Raw genomic sequence first — 26,345 nt, 5'->3', positions numbered from 1 at the left:
TTTCTTTCTTTCTTTGTGTGTGTGTGGGGTGATACCATTCGTAGTCTGAGTTGGTCGATGTGCTGCTGTTTGAAATCGAAGGAGGTTCGGCCCAAGCCCAGGCGCTCGGCGAATTGACACAGAAATACACCGCAATCGGAAGAATTCTCCTGCTGCGGGACTCTCATCTAGGAAAATGAACAAGACAGAAAGAGATAAACAACAAAGAAAGAAAGAAAGAGATGAGAAAGAGAGAAAAAGAAAGAAAAAGACACAGGTGGTGGATCTGACATACACCATGAACAATAGATAGAAAGACAGAGAAATGAATAGAGAGGGAGAGAGAGAGGTTCTCGTAGATACAGTAGATCAATCTATCTCTCTACCTGTGATCTAGCTATCACGGTCAATCTCCCTATCTATCTTTAATCCATCTATCTATCTCTCTATCTGAGCGGCGATGAAGACGGGAGACAACTGAAGGAGTAGAAGACGAAGAGAGAAAAAAGAAAGATAACGAGGAAGAAGAAGAAGAAAGAGATAGAGAGGAGAAACACAGGAGAAAGAAACGTAAGAAGAAAGTGCGAGGCGATTACGATCATGAAAAACTTTAGACGGGCAACCCAAGAAAGTCTGAGGATTGGATGGCAATCGTGATGAAGACAACCGGCAAAAAGGAAGAAGGACCGCCTGCTGAAGGGGGAAGGTGTAGATCTCTCTGTCTTCTTTCCTGAATGATCGGTCAGTTGTATATATGTAGAGAGATGATGTTGAGAGAGATCTCTATAGATAGTGTGTTGTATGAAGAGATACACAGAGACATACGTCAAAAGTCGAATCATCTGTTCCTTCGTTCATTCACTTATAGACTCACAGACGAATAAATACATGCACGGTAATCTCTCTCTAGTCGCTCTCTCTCTTTCTCTCTCCCTATCACTCTTCTTCTCCAAAGGAGATGAAAAGCGAACAAACCTGTCCCTCTCCTCATCTTGATAAGAAAGTATACATCATCTACATCGCGTACATGAGACATGTCTTTCCCTATTGTAAGGTCTATATATACCTATATGTGTATGAATGCATGCGCATGCATGAAAAAAGAAGAGAAAGGACAAAGGGAAAAGAAAACAGAAGACAAAAAAGACACACAGACACCCATACATCTTTTATACACCGTGTGTAAACATGAAGAAGAAGAAGAGGAAGAAGAAGAAGAGTGTGGTTGCGCCTACTTGTGTGGTCTTCCATTGACGATTGGGTGGGGGAGTTTTCTTCTTATCCTCGTACTCTTTTCTAAGGTAATCCTTCATCTTAATGAAAAACCTAACAACATACACACACACACACACAAGTCTGTATATATCCGGCGAGAAAAATACAGACGTCCATCTTTCTTCCTTTTTTTCTCACTCTTTCTTTCTTCTATGTATGACTAGATATATTTGGCTATGTTTGTGTAAGAGCCTTCGGAGCAGAAGAGGGGGGGAGAAGTTGCAAGGGAAGAGAGGAGTGAAGAAGAAAGACAGATGGCCGGAAGAACCTTCTTAGGGGTTGTGATCTACTTCCTTCTTTTCATCTCTGCCCTAGTGCTTGCTGGTGCGCGTGCGTTTCTACACACATGCCCCTGTGGTGATTCTATAGACATATAAATGATAGAAATGCAGCCAAACTCACATCTACGTATGATACATAATAAACAACCCGTCAGGTCTAGTTGCGGCACTCATACCGTACGAAACCTATCTATCTATCTCTCTGTCTTTGATCTATCTATCTATCTATCTGCAGTCTACTGATCTCCATATCTAAGTGTCTATGTATGTAGGTACCTGCTGCTATACACGACCGAGTCACATGAGAGGAAACCTCAACACATGCTCCGCCTTCTCTCTCTAGATATACACATACATGTACCTAAGTACGCACTTACTTACCTCTTTCTCTCCCTATACATATATGTATACATATCTATCTATATATTGATATACATAGTATGTATATCTATCTATATCTGTCTCTCTCTATGTATATATATATATGTACACATCCACACCATGTACAGGCTCCTCTATGTAGCCATCACTAAGATGTCGGTATACATGGACGCGTGTCAGCCACTCTGTAGACTACTACCCCTAGGAGTTGTTCTTCCTTTTCTTTCAGCAACGAGACCATTTTGGGATGGAATTCGATCTCTCAGAGAGTTTCCCATCTTTGGCGTGTGAAAAGACCTTCTTTAAGATGAGACAGAAGAGCCATCCATACACATACTTGCGGGCTTCATCCGAGCAGCCAAGCGAATCGCAGTACGCTATCTCTGTGTTTCTGTAAGAGAAGAACAAGAAGAAAAAGAAGAGGGATTCATTCTTGAGGATACACCTAGTGCACCGACGATTCTGTCTGGAGAATTCGAAACAAAAACCGTAGGTTACGTACGTCATGACCACCACCTCGAAAGGAGCTCTCGTACTCTAGCCATACAGATGACCCACATACACATACAGAGAGAGATACACACACCAAAACCACAGATTCATCGCGCAGGGGACCTTGCTTCTTTTCAGTCTCTCTATCCTCAATCTATCTATCTTTAATCTATATTGATCTGCAATCTATTTGTATCTTGTTAATCTCTCTAGATGTACAAGGTGATGCCACAACCCCGGCCTCTTCACGAAGATCGTGCATTCAAATACACCTAGACTCAAAATAGATAGAACAAAGATAGATAGAAAGACAGATGGATCGAAAGACAGATAGATTTATTGAAGATACATAAATAGGTAGAAGAAAGATAGATAGATTACAGATAGGTAGACAGATTGGAGATAGATTAATGTTAGATAGATTGAATATAGTCAGACTGAAGATAGATAGATTACAGATAGATAGCCGTATGTGAGGGTTCCCATGGAGATGCGAAGAGTCCTTCTTCAGAGGGACCGACCGTCACTTGGAGTTTTTCTTTTTCTTTCCTTTCTTCTTCTTTCTCTTCCTTTGCCTTTTCGTATCTTTCTTCTTCTTCTTCTTTTGGTTTTGCGTTGTTCTCTATCTTACTTGACAAAAACAGCCCCGAGAGCCCAGTGACTTTGGGAGAAGACGTGAAGAGGAAAGAGAAGAAGATCATGACTAAAAATATCCGTCCCGTTCCGAGCTGTCCATCGCTAAACAAATCGGAGAAAGACAACAGAAGAATGGAAGAAAATCGATTCAACCAGACAACAGAAGAATAAAATAGAGTCGATTCAAGCAGACAAACCCAAAGAACAATCGATCAAAGCACACTTATAACGAGACAGATAAGACCAAGAGACAGACAGAGAGAGAGAGAGAAAATTCCTACATCATAAGAATACTAACCAGATATACACGTTGCGAGTGAAAGTATGTTAAGGTTCTTCTATTGTTTTGAATGCCTTTTTCTTTCGCCCTTCTTTCTTACACTTTCTTTCTCTCTGTCCCACAAATACGACAGCAGGGACAGAGGGGGGGGAGAGAAACAGTCAACTCCCTCCACTCCCCACTGATGATCGTCTACACGAACCTCTCTACCTCCTCGTCCTCCTCCTCCTCCTCCCGTACACACTTCAACCAGACATACATACATAAATATATATATGCAGATAGATAGATAGATACTAGATAGTCTAGCAGATAGAGAATAGGTACATATCTGTACATACAGACAGAGAGACGATAGATAGATAGTCTGGGAGATAGAGAGATAGATAGATTGATAGATGAAAGACAGACGGAAGTGCATGTGTGTCTATCCAGATAAATCTGTGTGTGGGTTTATATGATCCATGATAGTGATTGGGACGCGGGGGAAGCCTAAAGGAGAGACAAGTGTGAGCGATGGAGGAGGAGGAGGAAGTCCTCGAGAGAAGGAGAAACCGAGGAGGATGAAGAGGAGAATCCTAGGTAAGACGATATGAAGAAAAAGACGAACAAGAAGAAGACATTGAAATCGGAAGAAGATTTGAAGACAGAAAAGAAGAAGAAGAGAGTTAGATGATGAGTTGTATTGGTCGTCTTCTTCTTCTTATTCTTGGGGTGCTTACTCGTACAGACTCGAAGCCGCCGCTACAAAGTCGAGCATAGAAGTAAGAAGGAAAAAATTTACACCGAGGGGGGGGGGGAGGAGGAAGGAGCTCTCCCTCTCTGAAAGAAAAAGCAAAAAGAAAGAAGAGCCAGGAAGTCGTGAGATACATGCGGAGAGGCTAAGAAGAAACAAGGCAGGGGGAGTGAGGGTGGAAAGAAAGAAGATGGACAAGAGATAGGAAGGCCAGTTAGTTATTCTTCTTCAGGCGTACACAAATAGACACATACACAATGTATGAAGAAACAGAGGTGTATATACACCTGAACAAAAGAAAAGAAGGGAGGTAGGGGGGCACGGACTAACCACATGATGGTCTTTCCTCTACTCCTAGTCAGTCCTACAGAAAATTCTCTCAGAGAAGAAACAGTCGGACCCACGGAACGAGGGATACATCTACAAAGACTCGTACAGAGTGATCGCCGATACATACACAGTGATTTACACACTCATAGACATGTCGACATAGATACATGATGAGTCTTCCTCCATCCATATCCCCCTCACGAAAGAAGGGAAGAAGATCTATCTATCTATCCCTACAGGAGTTTACTGTATGTCTCTATACATGATAGAGAAGAGAAAGAAGAGATCATCTATGAAGAGAGAGGCGAGCGGATTGTTAGGATAAGGCTGTATATCGAGATGATAGATCAATGAGAAAAGGGACAGCACGAACAAGAAAGAAGACTCATGCTATTGTCTTACCTATACGACTCAGGAGATTGAGAGTTATGCCGAAGGGAGATTTCCCTATAAGCTTTCTGTTGGAAATCGTTCCTCTCTTGAAGTAAGAGCATATACATGTTAATCACTTCGTCATCTAGTAAACCTCCTGGGAGTAAACATTTGATACTCTTCCTACAAAGACACCGAAGACACAGGCATACCTAACAAATCGGTCCCACCTGTAGATACACATAAAGATATATATATATATGTATATATCAAGCGTCACTACCACATACACACATTCACGTATATCATCTATCTATCTATCTAAATGAAGAGATAGATCGGTCGACAGATAGGTAGAACCTAAATCTTGCTGATATGTAGTACGCAGAAGAGTTCAGATAACCAAAGGGTGCATGCACCTCAGTACCTAGCTCTCTTTGTACGGCGACCGATCTACCCTTTATTTTCCATTGAACGCATACAGACTATGGCTAAGCTGCGTGACTACATACCACATGCAACTCTCTCTCTCTCTTGAATTAATATGCAGGCACGCACCGCCGCCACTCGAAAACATACGATGCAGCGACAATTGATCAAAGAGAGACAGACAAACAGATACATTCAAGGTAGACAGGTAGATAGATAGATCTAGAAAGGTAGATAAACAAGAAAGATATAGACAGATAGATAGATAGATATAGAAAAAAAGAAGATAGATGAAAGGGAGAGTGTGTTAGAGGAGTGATGTAGTAGAGTACTTACAGGGTGACTCGAATGCCTGCCTTTTGTATGGGGAGGTCTCCTTGCGCGTCTTCTTCTTCGCTCTCCCAGCTTCGTATTCTCATATCCACATTCTCAAGCTCTTCTAAAATGCAGCGAAAGAAGCACGGCGCATGTAAACATACTCGAAAACAGACCATCACACACGAAGACAGCAGATGTCCCTAATTCATCTTAACCTATTTTCACTCATGTCCCCACCTCTGATCTATCTATCTATCTATCTGCTTCCTATACATCGATCGACATAGGTATAGATACGTATTCCTAGTATTGTATAGATACATAGATATGATCTACACATGCAGATATTCTTCGTCACTATCTCTATACGTCCCCCTGACAGAGGGATCGATATGCAAAGAACCTCAGACTTCCTTCTTTTCTGGCCTATCCTTTCTCTTTCTTTCTTTCTTTCTTTCTTGCTTTTCGCTTGTTGGAAATGGAGATGGATACTCTCAAGATAGGTCTTTCTCGTTCAGACACCTCAAACAAGTACCCGAAAAGGGCAAACAGAATCAGAAGAAGAAGAACAAAGCGCTTGAAGAAGAAGATAGCCTGCCGTCCATGAAGGAGTCTATCTCTTCTTTCTCTTCTTCGGGATAGACTCCGACCTATGAAGGTGTATATCTCTCTTTTTCCTTTTCTTACCTTTACTGAGTTGCCAGCGAGGAGCCCCGTCAATCCGTGCCCCACTAGCTGCACGTCCTGCCCTTCTTAGGATTTCTTGTGAAGGAAAGAGATTTCTTCTTCTCTCCAGGATTCCTCCTTCTTCTCTCCCCCCGCTCCCGGCGCTTCTTCTCTTCTTCTCCGCCCCTGCTATCACTGGTAAGTCTTTACGTGACGAAGATGATGAAGCCGAGCATATAACGGCACTTAAAGAATCCGCTTTGTCTCTTCCTTTGTCTTGTCTCTCTTGTTCTTCTTCTTCTTCTTCTTCTCTTTCCTTACGTCTTCTAAGAAGCAGAGTCATGCTAGGATGATGCAAATCATTCCCAAACATGGATTTCTCCATCTCTTCTTTCTCTTTCTCTTCTTCTTCTTGTCTTCTTGCACCTCTTCTCTCCTCCACCTTTTTCATCTCTTTTTCGATCCGTTCTCTCCTTTCCTCTTCTTCTTTAGACTCAGGATGACTACTGCTACTTCTTCTTCTCCTTAAGACGCTTTCTGTCCTCGGAAGAGATGAAAATAAAGGAGAAAATTTCTCTCTACGACTTTCCTCTCTAGCCTGCATGCACGTAGGAGAAGAAGAGCCAGAGATAGAAAGACGACTACCCTCAGGAGAAGATTCGCTAGATAGAAACCACGTCCCGCCCCCTTCCTTCTGCTCCTCCTCCTTCGGCTGGTCTGGAGGGTGACGAGATCTCTTTTCTTCTTGTTCTCCTCTTTCTTCTTCTTTTCCTCCTCTGCCTTTTTCTTCTTCTGCATGTCCAGATGAACTTAAGAAGCTAGTCCCAGTCTTTCCTATCCCTGGGATAGAATCTTTAAGAAGCGATTCTCTCTCATACCGGGCGTAGCTTGAAGGGAGAGACTTGTCTATACACCCAAGATAGTTCAGACGGAGAGATGCAGGTGAAGAAGGTCCTTCTCTTTCCATGGGCATTGTCTCATGTTGAGAGATATCACTCTTCTTATCGATTCCTACATCTGTCTCCCTGTCTCCTTCTCTTTCTTTTCCTTTGTCTCCTTCCTCTTCATCGCTTATGATCAAGACTGGTAAGATCGCTTCTCCACTTCCTCCCCCGATCGAGTTCTCCTCTCCTTCTTGTTGCGCTTCTCTGTCTTCATATCTTCTGCCGCAATCTTTCCTACTTCTCTCTTCTTCAATCTTTGCTGTCTCCCCTCTCTGCTGGAACTGTCTCTGCTCTTCACTCTCCATCAAAGAAAGATAAGAAAAAGATGTCCCAACATCGGTAGAGGAGGAAAGAAGAAGAGTTTCATTCTTTCGATCTTCTTCCTCTTGATCATTATGTTGTAGACGTCTCTTTACTAAGGCTTTCGCTCTCTCATTCTCTTTATCTTCTTCTTGTTCTTCTCTTCTTCTCTTTCTCTCGATTTCTTTCTCCTTCTCCCCGTCACCCCCCAGGCCCCCCGTTTCCTCGTGACGGCCCTTAGCCTCTGAGAGAGGACGGAGAGAGGAGAGATGGAGACAAGTCTCAAGTAAGGAAGAGGAAGAAGAAGAAGCCGGGTGAGAGATATTCTCTTTTCTTCTTTTCTTTCTCTCTCCTTCAGAAGTCTTCTCGTCTATGAGGAGGGTAGATGAAGTGTATGCTATTCGCGAGAGAGGAGATAGAACAGATCGATGCTTTAACATAGCAGAAGGAAAAGAAGAAAGCTCTTCTTCTTGTTCAACTACTTGTTCTCCTTCATCTCTTCTTCCGTTTGCTCTTTCTTGACTCGAGGAGATCAAAGAACTTTCCATGTACATCTCTTCAGTAGAATTCTCTTCTTCTCTTTCTAACATCTTTCGCTTGTCTTCTCTCTCCTTTTCTTTTCCACTTGCCGCTGCATGCGCTCTCCCCTGATGAGGAGAACGTCCCGGGGGCAATTCGTCAGGTGTATGTACACCTGAAGGGCCAAGTGAGGAGAGAGATTTCTTTTCGGTTTTCGTTGCAGGCATCCCCCCCTCTGTTGATCTTGTCTTTTCAAGAGGACCCACCAGATGGAACGAAAAGAATTCCCCCTCTTTGTTCTCTCTGCTTTCTCCTTTTGAAATCGATGGTCTGTTAAGTAGGGGTCCTTCCTTCAATGTAGAGAAGGTTTTCTTCGGTCCATCTTCTCCAAGAGAGAGAGATATCATGTTCCGTGCTCGAGTGGAAGAACAACTCTCTTCTCTCTCCTCTTCCTTCTTTTTATCTTTCTTGAAAGGAAGCGAGCTTCTTATAGAAGTTTGATGAGGCGGGTTTGACGTCTCTTTCCCTCTTAGGCTAGGGTATGCTAACTCTCTAAGAGACTGAGAGGATGGACTCTTGTCATCGCAACCTAGAAAGACGTGCATCTCCTCCGCTTTGCTATCAAGAAAAGAGTAAAGATCTATCTTTTCTTTCAAGCATCCTTCTCCTCCTCCTCCTCCTCGCTTCAGACTAGGTAACGAAAGAGAAGAAGAAGAAGAGGAAGTCTTTGCGCCACAACGCTGTTTCATCTCTTCTCTTTCCTTAGAGATCTTGTCTTGAGGTAGATCGGTCTCTCGAATTGTAGAAGAAGATGAAGACAAAATGCTTGGATTCGTAGAAAAAAGTAGAGGAGATGAAAGAGAAGAAGGACAGAGACCTCGAGATTCCCCCTTCTTCTCATGAAGTGAAGCAAATGCATGGCTCAGGCGACTACTACTGCTGTTGCTCTTCTTCCCCTTCTCCTCCTCCTCCTTTTGCCTGTCTATTTTCTCTCGTTCCTCATCGTGTCCGTTCTTTTCTTCTTCTTCCTTCTTCTTTTCTTTCTCAAGCTCATGCTGAATACTCCCTCTTCGAACTCCAGTAGCTTCACCCTCCCTCGAAGACACCCTCCTGTCGCTCTTCTTCTCGTGTAAACCTGACGACCTTTCTTCTTCTTTTCTTTCGACATGTGCCTCTTCCTTTCTTTCTACAGACTTATCGCTTCTCCTCGATCTAGAAAGAAAAGAAGAGAAAGGACAGAAAGAAGGTGTTGAAACACCTCCTGTGCTACGGCTGTTTGTCTCAGGTTGAAGATGTGGCTCCTCTTCATTCTCATGACAGATTATTCGATGGAGAGTTAACGAGGTCGAGGTTATGGAAGAAGAAAACTTCTTCTCCAAGCTGTTTCCGCCCCGTAAAAGCGTCTCCCTGTCTCCGTCTCCTCCATTTCTCAGGCGATCTTCTTGTGCCTTATGGTCATGGAAAGACGGATGTGCTTCAGAGAGAGGGCGAGGTAAGAGAACAGACGAAGAAGACAAAGGATTTCTACGGGAAGATGACGGAATAGATGAAGAAAAGATGGAAGAAGAGGAAGAGGAAGAAAAAGTACAAAGAGACGATGCGCAAGGGGGAGAACCGGAATTACATAGAGAAGACCTCGATCTTTCTTCTCTTTGATGACTTGCACGAAAAGTACATGAAGGAGACCGAGATTTCTGTCCCTCTTCTTCTCCTCCTTGTTTACTCTCCTCTTTCTCTCTTCTTCTTCCTTCATCCTGAGAGACAGGATGACGAGGAGAAAAAGAAGAGTCAGAAGAATGTCCTTCCATCGTAGTCGTCTTCGTTCTTTCCTCAAGAAGAAAGAGGGAAGAAGAAGAGATTTGACCTCCCTTGGACCCTTCTTCTGTCCTTCCCTCTTTGATCTCTTCTTCGGAGAGAAGCCTCGTAGAAAAGACTGCCTTTCCCCCTTGTGTATACAAAGAAGAAGAGCAGGAGAAGCAAGCTGAGAAAGAAGAAGAGATTTGTTTGTCTCTCTCGATGACATACGTCGATTCTCCTTGTGTCGCCGAGAGAGTACACCTCATGGAAGCGGCTCCAAGAGACCGAGGAGACGCCGTCTCTGCACTTGCCACTGAAGGGGGTAGGAGACAAGAAGAGGAGGAAGAAGAAGGAAGATGATGTGGCAACAACGACGAAGAAGAGGAAGAGGGGAGTGAGTTGTCTGTATCTCCATTGAAGCAAGAGGAAGAAAGAGACGATTGAAGGGAAGTCATGTGAGAAGGAGAAGCGGGGGGAGAAGAAGAAGAAGTAGAGAAGACATGCGTAGGAGAAGATGATCGACTAGGGGGAGAAGGTGGAGAGGAAGAAGAAGAAGAAGATGAGGAGGAGGAGGAAACAGAAATCCATTCAGCTTCTTGTTCTTTTTCTCCCTTCCCGTCTTTATCTGTTGATGATTTAAGGCTTCTCGTCTTTCGGGTCTTTTTCATCTCCACCCTGTTGCTACTTCTTGCATCAGACTTTTTTGTATCTCCATCACCCCTGGCTTCATGTATCTTACGAGAACTATTAGGGGGGTGAAGCCCTTCACTCTTCTCCGTCATCCCAAGAGACTCCTCCCCCTTCTCCATCTTCCTCTCGACTTCTCCTCCTCTTCTTTTCTTCAACTCGTGATATCTCTCAGCATCTCTTTCTCTTTCCCCTTCTTCTTCACATCTAAATGTTTTTTCTCCTGTCTCCGTCGTTTTCTTCTTCTGATTCTCTTCACGACGTTCTGTGTCCTGTTCTTTCTTTCGTGTCTTCTCGATTGGCCCTCCTCTCTTCTCTTCAGGCCTCGGCTCTCTTGTCGTTGTTCCTTCTTCCTCTTTCTTTTCCCCTTTCCTTCCTTTCTCTCCTCTCTCCTCCTCCTTCTCTTCTTCTTCATCTTCTTTTCTTGCGTTCTTTCTCAGAGAAGCTCCGTCGCTTGAAATCTCGTAATCCCCGACGAGTCCGCGTTTCCGTCCTCTTCTTCCCTCATCGTCATCGTCACTCCCGCTATCACTATGGCCCCCAGCGTTATCTAAGCTTCTTCGTGTTCTTCTTCCTCCTTCTCTTCTTCGATCTGATCCTCTCCCCCCTGTCCCGCTTGTTCTTCTCCCTCCTCTTCCTCTTACGAAACCTTGCTGATGCTGGTCTTCTTCGTCTCTTGTACCTCTTTGACTTCTTCTCTCGTCGCTATCTCGGCCACCTGCATCGGCATTATCGTGAGAATCTTTCTCATCTCTCTCTTCTCCTCTTTCATATTCCTCTTCTTCTCTTCGGTCATCTTGTTCTAGGCCACGTATTCTTCCATCTTTGTCGACTCTTTCTCTTCTCTCCTCCTCTCTACCTCTCACTGCTCTATGAGAAAGACTTTCTCCTCTCTCTTCTCGGCTCTTGTCTTCTTCATGTCTTGATGTCTCTTTTACACCCTCGGGAAGAGAACCTCTTCTTCGCTCACGATGTAAAGAAGACATCTCAGAAAGACTCTCCTCTCTCTTCTTCTTCACTATGTCATCGACACTGTCTTCTTCTTCTTTTAAAGAAGCCTGTGGAACGGCTTCTCGCTCTCCCAAGGTCTCAACATCTCTCGTCTTCCCCTTCACAGCAGGTGTCTTCTCCTTCTCACTTCCCATGACACCTGAAGAAGAAGAAGACAGAGAGGACCACGAGGAGGAGGAAGTAGGCGTGACGTTCGTGAGGGTTTCACAGTCTTCCTTTACCAGTACACCTGTATCATCCAAGGAGACCTGTTTCTTCTTTCTCTTGAGTGCTAAGAAGACCTTTCTTTTCTTCGCTTCTCCCTCTCCTCCTCTGAGAATGTCATTCGTGTAAAGGGGGGGTGATACCTTGGATGGAGAGAGAAGAACTTCTTCTCTCTCTTTTCTTACGCAAAACGCCGAAATGTGAGAAGAACAAGAGGAAGAAGTACAAGAGAGGCTGTCTCCATGGTCGCCGTCGTTATCGTCGCCTTCGCCCCTGTCATGCTGAGTTGGAGGGATCATAGGAGTGGCCGAGCTCGAGAGATGAAGAAGAGAAAGACTTGCTTTATCGGACTCTTGTAAATACACACGCCCTTTCTCTAATGGAGACAAAAAGACATCTTGTTCAAAAGAAATGAGTGTCCTCGCTTCGAAAGAAGAGATCGGCGTTCTCACTGAAAGCTCTTTAGATGGCTGTTGTGGTTGAGCAGGACAAGCGGCGCCTTCAGGCTCCTCCTCATCCACGCGAACTGATGAAGTGGGAGAAGAAGAGCGAGGGGGAGGAGGAGGAGAAGAAGGCGACCCGGGAGGATGGGGAGAAGAAGAGGAAGGACGAGGAAAGGAGGGGGCGATGGAAGGTATAGGGAGAGAAGAGAGAGAGCCAGGTGGTTTTTCGTGACTGTCTTGTGCATCTCTCTCTTCCTCGGACCTTTTATCTACTATAGTGGTAAGGAGTCTCCATCGTTCTTCTTTCCGCTCTTCTCTTTCCTCTTCCTCTTCTACTTTCATCGGCTCTTCAAACGCCTGTGTTGGTTCGGAAGCCTCCTTCGTATACCCTTGGCCTCTCTCTCTCTCTTGGTCTCGCCCTTCTTCATTGTCCCTATGTCTTCCTACACCTCTCTGTTCTTCTGCAAGTTCCTCGTCTTTCTTTCTCTCTTCTTCGTCTTTCTCTTCTCCTACTCCATCTTTCTCTTCTTCTCCCGGTCCACGGAAGGGCGTCGGAGTACAGACCTGGGCTGGCAGGGGTGAAGAGTATCGGAGGAGAGGAGAAGAGAGAGAAGACGAGGAAGATGGAGAAGGAAAGGCCTCTCGACAAGGAGAAGAGAAAGGAATCCTATTCTCATTCTCTATAAGACCTTTCATCTCTTCTGCTTGCTCATCTCTCGAATTCATACATGATGAGGAAGGAGTCAAAACAGAGAGATAACAAGGATTGCATGTATCTTCTTCTTCTTCCCCTTCTTCTTCTCCTATCATCTGTTCTTTCTCTCCTTCACAGGAACCCGCCTCCCTTTCCTCCTCGTCCTCCTCAGCAGAATCAACTTCGCCATCCTGTCTAAAATATCTTTCTTCTTCTTCTATACGATCTCGATTCTCACCTTCATGAAAGACCTCATCTACCTCCCGTTCTGCTCTTCCCCTCCTCACTCTCTTCTCTCCCTTATCATCTTCTCCTCCTCCTCTTTCTTCTCCTTGTTCTTTCCTCTGTCGTCGTTCTCTACTGAGATATGCTTGAAGCGAGGGAGGAGAAAAAGAAGCAGACGAATCTTTGCATACCTCCCCTGTTATCCTTGGCTTTCCTTCTTCATTCGAACCACGTGTGAAGTCAGACATCGCTTGTTCTTCTTCTTCATTTTCTTCATCGCCTCTGTTTACCCCCACAGCATCACACGGGCCATATGGAAGGGAGGATTCTTCTCTTTTCGTCTCTCCTTTTCCTTCTATTCGATCTCTTGCCAGACCCTCTTCTTTCTTCTCTTTCTCTTCTTTTCCTCTCTCATCGCAGTCCGTCAACACATGGTGAACTATCTTGTCCACCTTGACTCCTTCTTCTCTTGAGCCATCCCCCACTAGGCATTCTATCACGTGATCTTCCCTCGTAGATGATAGCCTTCTCTTCTTAACAACGACAAAGACTTCCTCTCTCTTCTTTAGATCTTGTGATAGAAAAACATCTCTTTCTTCCTTTCTCTCTTCTATCCTATCTCCTGATGCGCGCAATTCTCCTTCTTCCTCCTCCTCTTCAGCTTCTTCTCTTATAGTCCGCACACTATCTCTCTCAAGGGATGTATGTACCTCTTCATTCAAGAGGTTAGCTCTATCGATCTCCTCATTCCTTTCTGTCTCTTCTTTTACCTGCCTTTCATCGCAGAGATGTTCTGTTGCTGGACGTCTTGCGGTAAGAGAAGATGAAGTAGAGGAAGGACGAGAATCATCTCCCCTCAGTAGTATTGTCCCTTCCTTCTCATCGACTATCATGACTTCTTCTTGCCTCTCTTCTTCCTCTTCTTCTATCTCTTCACTCTCTCTCCTTTCATTTCTCCTAACCAGCTCTTCTTCATCGAAGTTCCGCCCACTTCTCTCTCCTCGAAGATCTTTCTCCGATACCTCCAGACACCTGTCTGCCTCTTCAGCGTGACCCTCTCTATCTTCTCTCTCTTCTTGTCGTCTATCTCGTAGGTGCTCGTAAGAGCCAGAGCTCTCCTTCGCTCCTAATCCTAGGTGGGCCTTGTTCTCCTTGTTCTTCTCCTCTTTCGACACATTGAAGAGCTTTCTTTCTTCATTCACTCCTGCCACTGATACCTCTTCTTCTTCTCCCTTCTCACCCCGATCATCGTCTCCTTCATCTTCCCGTTGAAAAATAGGACTTCTTTGCCCTCTCTGTGTGGTCGCTGCGGGAGAATCGAGAAGGAGCTTCTCTTCATTCTCTGCAAACTGAGCTCCCGACTGACCACCAGCCAAAATCGATTCTCTCACAGGAGTTGAATCGACAACACGGGAAGAGAAAGAAAGAAGAGACGGAGAAGAGAATGCATGACTTTGATCTACCGGAGATGACACGGGAGAAAAAGGAGAAGAAGCGGGGATAGGAGAGGGTCTAGGGGAGGTTAAGAGATGAGAGGGGTGAGAAGAACAAGAAGAAGATGAAGAGAGGGGAATGAGAGATATTGCTGTGGAGGAGGAAGGGTGGGAAGTAGAGATCAAGGAAGAAGACGCATGGTCGTCTTCTTCCTTGAGAGAGAGAAGTCTGTCGCCACCATTGCCTGTGATACGTTTTCCATGGAAGTTGTTCTTGTTAAGATCATCTACTTTCTCCTCTTCATTAGACTTTTCTTCTTTCTCTTTCATCTCCTTCTCCATTCTTGGGGAATCGAGGAGCGCCATAACAGAAGAGTCTCCTTCTCTCTCTACCAGGCGACTTGATAGCTCAACCCGTTCTTCGGAATCCTCTACTCCCTCTGATCTTCTTTCATGACCTTCTCCTCCTTCTTCACCTTCCTCTTCTACCTGCGGCGGACCACGTGTCGCCTTTTCTTTTTCTCTCTCACTCGAGTAGACTTCCCTTGCAGAAAAGACCTCTCCGTCTTCCACTTTGTTCTCTCCTTCTTTCTTCTCTCTCTCTTCTTCTTCATTTTCTCTTTCTTTCTCTTGTCTCTTTCCTCCATGCGTTCCTGTCCCTTCACGAGGACTCCCGACGCCTCTCGCAAACCTCGGATCGACGGGAGAAGAAAAGGAAGAAACAAGGAAGGTATTCTTCTCTCCATCTAGTAAAAATCCGCAAACTTCCTCTTGTCTTCTCTCATTTCTTTCTTCTTCTGAAGACAGAGTCAAATCCCCCTTGCACCCCGTTTCTCCTTCGCCTCTCTCCTTTTCTTCTTTCTCTGTCGTCATGTACTCTTGATTCTCTTCTTCTCTCTTTGCTTTATCATCCACATCCAGACCAATTTCTTCCTCCTCTCCTTCTAGATCTTCCTCTCGACGACTGATAGAGAGCCCGCTCTTTTCACTCGGAGAGACGTCTTCTTCCTTATCACCTCCCTCTCCGTGAGACCCATCTCTGGCTGTCTTGTCTAGCACTACACTTCTACACTTCGTTTCTTCTTCTCTTTCACAATGACTGACTGATAGAGACGTAGATCTTTCTTCTTTCATCTCGTTACAAAAACTACCCTCTCCCTCCTTTCGTAGATCTTCTTCTACAGAAATCTCCTCTCCTATATCTTCCCTCTCCTCCAGAACAAGTGAGTCTAGCACCAGACAGCTTGATCGATCGTTCTTCTCTTCTTCTTCTTTCTCATGAAGATGAAGAAGATGATCGTGGCAAGGAGCCTTTTCTTCTTCTCTATCATCATCTTGAGGTAGAGAGACGTGCTGAGAATGTGCCTCTTCTCTCACTTCTAACAGCTCCTCTTCTTCTTCTTTTTGGGCTCCTCTGTCTCTCTCACTTCTCTCTAGGGTAGGACTCCGAATGCCTAAGCTAGCTAAGGCAGATTGGAAAACTGTTTGCGTAACAGACGTATCTTCTTCTTCCTCCTCTTCTTTGTGGATATCCTGATGAGTTATATCACGCGAAACTTCTCCTAGCAGAGACCCGCCATCCTCTTCATCCTTCTCCTTTTCTTTCTCTCCCTCCTTCTCCTTGAGACTGCTAAAAGAAGAAGAGGAGAGAGAAAGATGTCTTTCCTGGGCGGTGTCGGAAGTCTTTCTCCAATCACTCATTTCGTCGTAGGAATCTCTCCAGGAAAGCAAGGGGTCGTCTTCTCGAGGGTGGCATGAGGAAGAAGAAGGAGGAGATGACTGGATGCCCATTGAGAGAAGAGAAGAAGAATCTCTGGCCTTCTCTTCATAACGCTTTTCTCTTTCTTGTTCTTCTCCTGTCTCGAGTATCTTTTCTTCTTCTTCATTCTTCTCAGGGTGTCCTCTCAGATCTGTAGACGTCTCGAGTGGTTGTAAAAAGACTAAAGATGTTGGAGAGAAACAAGGTACACTGGAGAAGGTATCGTCTCTCCTCTTCTTCTCTGAAGAAGACGACTCTTCTTCCGCTCCTCTTTGTTGATGCTTTTCTGTTGAAGCTGACAAGAGACGTTTTATTCTATCTAGTGTTTTCTTCTCGTCTTGCTCTGAAGCTACTTCTCTCCCTCTTTCTTCTTTCCTTTCATCGGCTCGTTTCTCTCTTCGCCCCCCCATGGCTTTTATCTGCCCCCCAGGGAGACCACCGAAGAAACATAGCCAACGACGAGCGCCTCCTCCTTCTTCTTCGTCTTCTTCATCTTCCCTTCTTTCTTCCTTCTCGAGTAAAACTTCTTTCTTGTCTCCTGCGTCTTCTTCTCCCTTCTTTTCTTCTTCGTCCTCATCGCCTGGCTTTTCTTCATCTCTTTCCTCACGTATCAGATCTCCTTCAACTTCTTCCTTCTCTGATAGAGTTCGTTCTTCTTCTTCATCCTCCTCATCTTCTTTTTCTTCTTCTTCTCCTTCCACTTGGAGAACCCCGCCATCTTCTTCTTCTTTCCTTCTTTCATGTGTTGCTATCTCATCATCTTCGTAAGTAAGTAGAGGACTGTAGAAAACGGTCCCGTCATCTCGAGTCTTTGTTTCATCTCTCTGTTCTCGAACACCGTGAAGGTCCTCTTCTTCTTCCTCTCCCTCCATACAACTCCTCTCCTTGTTAGTCTCTTTCTCTCCTCTAGCTCCTTCTTTCTTCTCTCTAGGAGCACTGCCTTGATGAGAGTCCATATGAAAAGACAGATCCTCTCCCACATCGCGGTCATCTTCTTCTTCCTTCCTCGCATCTTTTCCGGTGTCTTCTTTCTCGTCACTACAAACGTCTTCATTTACCTTTCCTTCGTCCTTCACATCTACTTCTTGTCTTTCTTCTTCCTCTCTTGCATGTTGGAGGAAAGAAACAGATCCATTCACCTCTTCACGCTGAAGAAGAAATTCAGATGAAAACAGCGAAGAAGGAGGACTCGTGGGGTGTACAGACACCCTACTACTACCCATCCATGAATCTATAGCTATTCCCGCAGGGGCACTAACTCGATTTCTTCTTCTTCTTGCTGCTGTTGGACCTCTTCGTCTATCATTTATCTTTTCTTCATACAATACATCCTTTCTTTCTCCATTCTTCTCCGTGTCTTCTTCTTCTTCCTCTTCATCCTCATCTTCCTCTAGTAGCCTTTTCCATAGCTTTCCTCTTCCCTCTGGGTGTCTACGAGGGACATTCTCTCGAAGCATGTACGAGTGAGATGACAGGTGGAGATTCTCTTCGTCTTTCTTTCCTTGGCCTCTCTCCAACGGGTCGTTACCTCTTCCAGATTGTTTCGGGTCTCCGTGTAAACACTCTGCAGACTGTAAGAAAGATATCTTCTCTCTATCTCCTCCTTCTCTTCCTTGAAGTAGTAGACGTGGAGGTGTTTTCATTGAGACATCCTTCTGATAATCTTCTTCTTGATCTTCTTCTCCTTCCCGGAGGGGAGAAGAACAACAAGGGGGTGACAAAGACACATAGAAATAAGGAGGTAGACCAACTGTCGAATCGGAGCGTATACTTGCTGTATCATCACTTTCATTGAGATGTTCTGTCTCTTCTTCTTTCTTCTTGTTCTTCTCTTTCTTCTCTCCTATCTTTGTGATGCCTTCACGAGAGACGTCCTCGCTATCTACGCCTCCTTGGGTTTCTCCTTCGTCACTCTTACGACTCTTCTCCATCTCCGTCTCATCGACCTTCTCTTCTTCTTCATTTGATTCTTCATTCCTTACATCTATACCATCACTTATTGTCTTTTCTTCTTTCAGATCTTCTTCGTTTTCTTCTCCTTCCCACCCCTCTCTCCCTTCATCGTCATCTTTCTTCTTCTTTCTCTTTTCCTTCTCTTTCTGGAGAACACTGAGATATCGCTGAAAGAAGAGAATCTGCTGTTGTTTCATCTCCTGGAAATCTTCTTCATTCTCTTCCTCCCATCGATTATAATAAGACCCCCCCTGCCGTCCTTCTTCTTCTTCCTCCTCTTCCTCTTGTTCTTCTATTAGGCGTTGTCTTAACACATCCAGGAGTTCTTCTCTTGTCATGTTCTTCTCTTCTCTCCTCGCGTCTTCTCCATACACACCTGACGCTCTCCCTCCTCCCTCTAAATATTCACGCTCACCCCACAGTTCGATCTGTCGGCCTAAGAGTCGTAACTGTTCTATTCTCCATAAGGCTGCAAGAAATTCCCTCTCTTCTTTCTCTTCTTCTTCTTCCTCCTTCATTTTCTTTCTAAGGTCATGTTTATCCTCCTCCTCCTCGTCTTCCTCCTCTTCTCTTCCTCGTCTATCTCTTGATCGATGTGAAGGAGTAGCTGGACTGGCCATCGACCTCATCACACCATGGGGATCTCTAGGATCCGAAGAACGAACGTGAAGATTCTTCATATCTCTCTGAAGAAGAGGATGACCATGATTCTTCATATCCTTTTCTTCTTCTCCTCCTATCTTTCTTATCCCTCCGCTACTATTATCTTGCTTTCCTAGCGAAACTTCTTCATCTTCTTCACCTCCATCGAAGAGGCGACATGTCTCGTCAACCCCGAAAGAAGAGACAGCTAACGGAAGAACAAGAAAAGGAGAAGAAGGTGAAGAAGAGAAGACATTCCCAGGAGGAAGCGTAGATGAGAAGAAAGTAGAGCGATTCTCATCTCTCTCGTTCCTTGCTAGGGAGGGAAGTTGAACAGATGGAGATGAAGGGACATCGACGTGACTGCAGGGAAGCAAAGACGATGATAACCATGTAGTACCACTACGAGACAAATCTTCAGAGGAGAGATCTGCTGGACGACCAGGAAGAGGGGAAGGAGAAAGAGAAGAAGAAGAAATGAAGCGACCACGACATCTCTCAGTTTTGTGAGGGGGATCCATAGAGAAGGCTGGATAGGAAAGAGAAGAAGAGCCAAAAGCCCGAGGAGAGGAAGCGGGCGAATCAAGAGGTGACCGTGGAGAGAGAGAGGAAGAAGAAGAAAGAGAAGAAGAAGATTTGAGAAAGTGACGACGAGGAGGAGGAGGAGGAGGAAGAAAAAACGGATGTGACATACCCTCCATATGCGATGTTGGGAGAAGGGAAGGAAGAAGAGTTGTTGCATTCCTTACACTAGACTTTAATTCATTATGAGAGAGGAAGGGTGACAGAGACGAGAGATGACTATCTGTCTTTGTATGTGTCTCATTGAAGACGGAAGAAGAGGAGGAAAAAAGAGTTCTTTGTCTATTTTTCGAGGAGATCCCCTCTCTTTCTGTCTTCCTCTTCTCTCTTGGATCATCTTTCACATCCTCGCTATCAAAGTATGAGAAAGAATCTCTCTTTCTGTTCTTCTTCTCTTGATCTGTCTTCCTTCTTCTCTCATCTTCGTCACCTCCTGTCAACCCTCTATCTATCTCTCCCAACTCCTTCAAGGAAAGCGGCGAGGGAGGTTCCCACTGAATGCCTATAGAGCAACAAGAGACTGTCGTCGTTGTATGATGTATATCTTCTTTTTTCTCTCTAGGAGAAAGAAGAAAAGGAAAAACTTCATGTCCATAGTCTTTCTCTTCTGATCTTTCTTCTAGACAACACATAGAAGTCTTTTCACCTCTACTATTCTCATGATGACGAGAAAGAGCACCCTCAAGTGAAGAACGGTGTTCTCTCTCCTCTTCTTCTCTTACTTCTTCTACCATCCCGTCTCCGACGTCTTCTTCTCTCACGCTCTCCTTGGAATGAAGAGATCCACTTCCCTGGTAAGGATGACGAAGAGGCTGACCTCCTTCTGTTTTCTTCTCTAAAGGAGAGAAAGAAGAAGAAAGACGAGAAGGACGTGACCTGACCATCCCTACACCGACTCTCACTCTTGCAGACCTGCCTTCTGCCCCACGAGAAAGTTGAAGAGGTCTTCCTTCTTCTCGTCCTTGGTCTTTATCCTCGCCATCTCTCTTTCTAGAGATATCATCTCTCGTTTCTTTCTCACCTAGCTCGTCTTCTTGTTCTTTCAAATTGTTCTTCTTTTCCTTCCCCCCTAAAGGTTCATCTGTCTGATGCTCTCCTGTCTCTCTTGCCAGTCTCCTTCTTTCTTCTTCTTTCTTCTTATCGGGTTCCATACCTAGTCGATTAAGTGTCGTGTCTGTCGGATGAAGGAGAAGTGTCTCTAAAGGGATACTACACGACTTCTCACGTTGCTCGAACATCTTGTCATCTTCTCTCTCTCCTTGAAGAGATGTATCTCCATGACCCTTATGTAAGAAATTCTGGGCTCTCTCTCCTTCATTGCCTTGAGCTATCCCAGTAGACAAGACAGACACGGAGAGTTGAACCTTCTCACCTTCCTCTTCTTCAATCTTATCCTTCTTTCTTCCGTCGATCCATTTCTCATCCTTTCTATCTTCTTCTTCTTCAGCTGTCATGACACCTCCCGTCTTCTTCTTATGTTCATTCATTCTTTCTTCGGTATAGAAACCCTGATCCTCTATAGAAGCAATCCCCTCATCCAAAAGACCTTCACTTAACGATCTACTTATTCTTCTCTTCTCCTTCTGTGTGTCTCTTTCTTGGTTCTCCTTCCCCTCTCGTTCATTCTCATTCTGATGACTTCCTTCACATTCTCGAGATGATCTTGTAGACACGGTGTCGACTACTACAGCTTGGTGAGTTCCACTAGTCACACAAGAGGACTTCTTCTCCTCCTCCTCCAGATCTTCTGTTTCATGAGATGTCTTCTTTGCTTGAAGTGGCTTCTTCTCAATGAAAGATGAGATGGTTGTTCTTTCATTCAAAAGGGCCTGAAGAGAAGAAGGAGGTTGAGACAGACAAGGCTGTTTATGAAGGCCTTCTCCTTCTTCATCTTCTCTTTTATCTTTAATGTGATGCGAGAGAGATTTCCGTCCCAAATCCGAAAGAGACACGGAGGAAGAAGGAAGGAGAGAAGACACCATACCGGTTGAACTACTTCGTAGGCCTGCTATCTTTCCTCTTTCGATTGCTGAAGATCGCAAAAGACAACTCTGAGATATGCCTATAAGGGAAGAGGATGATGATAAGGGAGAGACAGAAGACGAAGAAGATGCTAATAAGGCTGAAGAGAAGAGAGTAGAAGGAGGAGACAGGAGACGAGACGTAGACGAGAGAGAATGAAGAGATGAGGGAGCTTGAAGTGAACTCAGAAGAGATGAAATACTTGATTTCTTTCCTTCTCTCTTCAAACTCTTCTCTTTCAGTCGTCTATCTTCAATCTTGGATGTTTCATACGACGAAGAAGGTCGCATCTCCTTTTCCTCTCCTTCTTTTTGTTTCTTCTTCTCCTTCCCTTTAGCACTCGGAGATACAGCGGCGAAACGCTTGTGGTTCTCTGCGTCGTCATCTTCTCTTCCGTCAGATAAGGAACCTCTATCAGCAGACCGAGAGGACAAAGATGTACCGAGATTCTTCTTTTTGTTCTTCTTTCTGTCAGACTCGCTCTCTCCTCTTTTCTCGGTCGATTTCTTTGCTTTCTTAGACGACAGCTCGGATGTTTTAGAGAGACTTCGCATGACACCTTCAACTTCTTCTTCAGTCTCTTCCTCTTCTTCTGCTTTACAAGAAGAAAGAGAGGAAGACCTGATTTCTGCGATTCTGACTGTAGGTATTGCACTCGAAAGATCACCTGTACAGAGCTTCCCATCTTCTGCTTTCTCTTTACCTTTCATCTTTGCCTTCTTCTCATTCCTGGCCTTTCCTTCCGTTGTATCTTCTACACGTCCTCCTCTTGTTCTTCCTCGTATTTCTTCTTCTCTCGAAGAGATATCTGTAGCTCGTTCAAGAGATTTCCTTCTCCCCCTCTTCTCCTCTACCTCTCCCGCGCTTACACCTGACTGAGGAGGTGATCCCTCTTCTTCCCGTTTCGTGGTCTTCGAGTCATCTCTCTTCTTTCTTTTTCTATCTGTTTTCGTTTCTTCTTGGCCAACCACCCCTTCTTCTCCTTGCTTAGGAGGACGAGATATCTGACGATCCAGACCCTCTCTCCTTCTCTCAGCATCTCTTCTCTTTTTCGGTTTCTCAACAGATCGACTAGTGTGATCCTCATGCCTTTCAAGAGAAGGTGTAGGAACACCATGCTTCTCACGAGAAGAGAGACGAGGAACTACAGGAGGGGGAGAAGAAGAAGAACTGGAGGACGAGGAAGAAGAAGATATAGACGGGAGAAGGTGTTCTTCCTTGTCGGTTTTCTTTTCTTCCTTTGAGGATTCCAAAGCAGGTGAGAAGAGGGATGATAGGAGCCATGACGGAGCGAAAGTCGCAGAAGAAGAGGACTTTGAAGAAGATTTCTTACTAGAAGAAGAAGATAAAGATGAAGAGAATGCTGATGTTCCGTTCTCTACCTCATGGGTACCAGATCTGTCTCGTCTCTCCCCGGTCGATGTATCTGCCGAGGAAGATGATGATGAAGAGGAAGAGGATAAGATGGATGAAGAAGAAGAGAGTTTGTCAGAAGGAGATATAGAAGTCTTTGAAGTAGATGACATATTCTTATTACGATAGGTTTTACTTCTCTTAGAAACATTTGTAGCAGACACAGTAGAGACACCATTCTCCTGTTGAAGACGTCCTTTGATGTCTACCAACCGATCAGAAGAACTCCCCGTCTCTTCCATGGAGGAATCGACATTTTTCTCCTGGGGCCTTCTGATCATTTCAGTAGCTTCACTACACTTTGTCTCTTCGCCCCTTTCTTCTTCATCATGAGAGCTTCTTCTTGATGACGACGGACCCGTCCTTCGGCTTATACACGGAGAAAAGAGAGGAGAATCTTTCTTATCAGAAGTAGTAAGAGTAATAGACGCAGGAAGAACAGATGGAGAAGAAGATGCTAGAGCACTTTTCCTAAGATGAGATAGAGATGTCTTTCCTTGAGAAGGGAGTCTTTGGGGTATCTGATGGTTCTCTTTCTCCTCGCTAGATCGGGGAGAAATACGGTCGTGACGGGTAGACGAAAGATGGCTAAAGGTAGATTTCTCCTGTTTATGAAGAGAGGAAGAGGAAGGTAAGAAGAATGAAGAAGTAGACGAAGAAGGTGCTAGTAACGATGAAAGACTCCCTGCTATTCCTCCTAGGACATTTCGACCTAAAAGACGAGGACTTCTCTCTCCATCATCGTCATCGGTAGCTTCATGACGATGATCGTCTGTGTCTTTTCTTTCATTCGGTTCTTTACTCGACTTTCTGGTTTTGTTCTTTCCTTCTCCAAGTCTTTCTTTCTTGAAATCACCTTGGCTGTGTATGACGCCCATATGAGAAGAGGATAGAGACGATCGATTCAAAGATCTGTTCTTAGTTATGAAACTCTGAGTTAAAAGAAGAGAAGTAATGGATTCTGATGGTGGAGGTGTATAGTGATTAGGCCATGTTCCTCGGAGAGGCTTCTGTTCATTGTCGTGATCTCCCCCCCTAAAGACGAAGAGATCTTGCGGCCTCTTATGAGATGATGAAGGAAATAGATCACAAAAACCCGTCATGTTGACACCTCATCTTCTCTCTTTCTTATTCGATGGCATTTCTTCTTTGAACCGTCTTCCCGAGACACCCTGAAAGCGTCAGAGCATCGAAGAGACTCCTCCTAGAGAGAGGGATGAACAGGTTGTCCTGGGAAAGAAACCAAGAAGCTTAAGAGCAAAGAGGTGAATGTAGTCTGGCTCGATCTAAGCCTTTCTGTTGATGTATCTGAGGAATGATCGTTGCTTCTACTTTAGAGAAAGGAAGACCATACTGGCAGAGAGCACGCAAAGCCAAAGATTCTGCCCTTTTATTACATCTATATATCTCTTCTTATCTTCACAGATCAATCCACAGACACCGATCCTACGAACTACAGACAAACCCATCATAATTTTCCTCTATGTATGTATGCCCATCCTTGAGTGAGATGTAGAAGAAGCCAGACGGTTCTTCAATGAAATGGAGAGGAAAGGAAGACGAGCGACACTTTGTGTGAGAATGATGAAAAGACAATTTGTCCCCTTGAATGGCCTCATGAAAGGGGGGGACCGTCACCCTTGGAGACGGGGAGGAGCCGATAGTCAGAAATGAAGCATAGGAAGCTGTGGAGACGGAAGTAGACGAACGAAGGTCGTCGAGAGTAGTAAGAGAAGACTACGAAACTACCGAAGAGGTATGGAATGTCTGACTTTCTGTGTTGTAAGGAGACCACATGACGGATGGCATCCGAGGGCGAGACCCCGGAGTGACGGGCGTTAGAGGATGGAGCAGCTACAGCGGGAGCGAAAGATGAGAAGGAAAGATGGGTGACGACGAACGCAGGGGAGAACGGAAGACAGATAAAGAAACAGAAAGAAAACGATCGTCACAGAGGATTCAACACGCTTCGTCCCTCTGCGGGTCCCGCCCTCGAGAAGAGAGGAAGACGTCAACGCGCGAAGGCGGGCGGCAAGAAGACAGGAAGACAGTTTTTTTTTATATGCGAGAGCTACAAAGAACAAGGTCCCCGGTTTGTAAAGAAAGGGAAAGAAGCTCCGTCACTTTTCTTCGTGTGTGTGTGTGTTCAGCTGGACTAGACTCCGTGAGGTGTATAGGCACCCCAGGAGGTAAAACGCAACGCCAAAAACGGGGTGAAGCCTCAATGGACTAAGGTGACGGAAGGACTGGAGTACGGAAAAAAGGCTACAAGGGAAAAGCTGGGGTGAAGAAGGCGAAACGCTGGAGAGAAGAATTACACTTGCTCGGTACAGGCTTTGGACTGCCGACCGACACTGGGGAGGAGAGCCGGAATTGCGCGGCAAGCAAAGCAGGAAAAAATACAGGAAATAGAAGGGCAAAGGGAATTCAAAGGAAATCGACAAGAACGATAAGAAAAATCAATTAGGGAAAAGACGAGTGTTTCTCTTCTAGGAGTGACGCGGAGTTTTCGAGAACTCAAATGACGAAAAGTTGCCGTTCAAGGTCGCCAGAGAAAAACTGCGACTTCAAAATTTGTCGGTTCTCTCGCTCCAAGCAAGCACAGGAGAACGAGGGCTTTATGATTGAAAAACCGGGAAAGACAACTACGAAAACAAAGGCAAGCTCTGGTCCAAGGAGTGAAATTCGTTCGACAGGGGGGTGAGAACGGCGCACAGCGATATTTGACTACCGGGCAGATGTAGGTTGTCGTTATACGCTTCACCCTGCCTGCGAAGAAAATAACCCCCTGCGACCGACGGGAAGGGAGGTAGCGGGTGAAAACAGCGACATCCCAGGAAGAGTTCCTTGGCGAACGAAGAAAAAAGCAAGGAATGAGAGACACAGCACGGTCGCACTTTGCCATAAAGAAAGGGGAACAACACAGAAAATCAGTCATTTACTTCCCGGACACCTAAGCTGGATTCAAAGCTGGCAGCGTGGTCCGCAGTACGTACCCTGTCGTCAGGTGGTCTTCACAAGCTCCCCCCCTATTCGCAGATGTTCGGGAAGATGTCTCTTCTCTAGGCATGTATGCGAGGGCAAGTGACTGAGCGAGCTACCCTACAGTTCAACATCTTCTGACCCAAAGAGCCATAGATTCGTGAACTGCAGGACTTCAGTGACGTGCGATAGTGAGGCATATGGGGTGAGAGTCAAGTCCGGGGTGGTTCTTTTCGTAATTCCCTAGTAAAAGCCCACTAAAAAACATCCTCCCGAGAGAGATATTCTGCAACATTGGCTTGAGAGTGAGCCGCTCGCCACCGGTAGGAACTTATCCAAGGTGGGCCAGAGATACTGTCAGAGCAGACTGGCAATCAGTCCGCGAGTTTTCGGAAAGTGGCAATATAAAAGGCTACAAAGATGGAGAGAACTGAGAGCCGCTCGGTGCGCTTTTGTAGGATCGGCTTGTGCAAAAGTGTGAAGTTGGCGACGCCCCTGTTACGCCTGCGCAGAGCACCAGGTGTGCTGGCGACCGGTAACAATGTAGCCCGGCTGGAGCT

The 26,345-nt window shown here is 45.2% G+C and overlaps 3 protein-coding genes across 3 annotated transcripts in view; 2 read left to right on the top strand and 1 right to left on the bottom strand.

Moving 5' to 3' along the window:
* Positions 1-25,603, bottom strand: part of CSUI_008302 (ulp1 protease c-terminal catalytic domain-containing protein) — a 27,640-nt gene extending 2,037 nt beyond the window's left edge. Inside the window, exons 1-8 of the mRNA XM_068068436.1 lie at positions 6,197-25,603; positions 5,528-5,630; positions 4,793-4,945; positions 4,047-4,146; positions 3,040-3,146; positions 2,254-2,307; positions 1,215-1,305; positions 36-167 (exon numbers count right to left, since the gene is read on the bottom strand). Coding sequence (XP_067919586.1) covers positions 36-167; positions 1,215-1,305; positions 2,254-2,307; positions 3,040-3,146; positions 4,047-4,146; positions 4,793-4,945; positions 5,528-5,630; positions 6,197-23,906 — 18,450 coding nt within the window. The 5' untranslated portion in view covers positions 23,907-25,603. The remainder of the gene's footprint in view (positions 1-35; positions 168-1,214; positions 1,306-2,253; positions 2,308-3,039; positions 3,147-4,046; positions 4,147-4,792; positions 4,946-5,527; positions 5,631-6,196) is intronic.
* Positions 372-1,207, top strand: CSUI_008304 (uncharacterized protein). Its single transcript, XM_068068438.1, has one exon. It carries the CDS (start codon positions 938-940, stop codon positions 1,163-1,165), a length of 228 nt encoding a protein of 75 aa, XP_067919588.1. The 5' UTR covers positions 372-937; the 3' UTR covers positions 1,166-1,207.
* Positions 8,164-9,594, top strand: CSUI_008303 (uncharacterized protein; the record flags this gene model as incomplete). The annotated part of the gene is made up of 3 exons (XM_068068437.1): positions 8,164-8,275; positions 9,131-9,201; positions 9,259-9,594. Coding segments are annotated over 3 exons (519 nt in total), but the record flags the coding sequence as incomplete, so codon positions are not given.
* Positions 25,604-26,345: the final 742 nt, after the last annotated feature.

Source organism: Cystoisospora suis (genome assembly GCF_002600585.1).
Source record: "Cystoisospora suis strain Wien I chromosome Unknown contig_4615, whole genome shotgun sequence".
NCBI classification, from domain to species: domain Eukaryota; phylum Apicomplexa; class Conoidasida; order Eucoccidiorida; family Sarcocystidae; genus Cystoisospora; species Cystoisospora suis.
The sequence above is the reverse complement of the archived record's forward strand: the minus strand, read 5'-3'. Positions and strand labels throughout refer to the sequence as shown.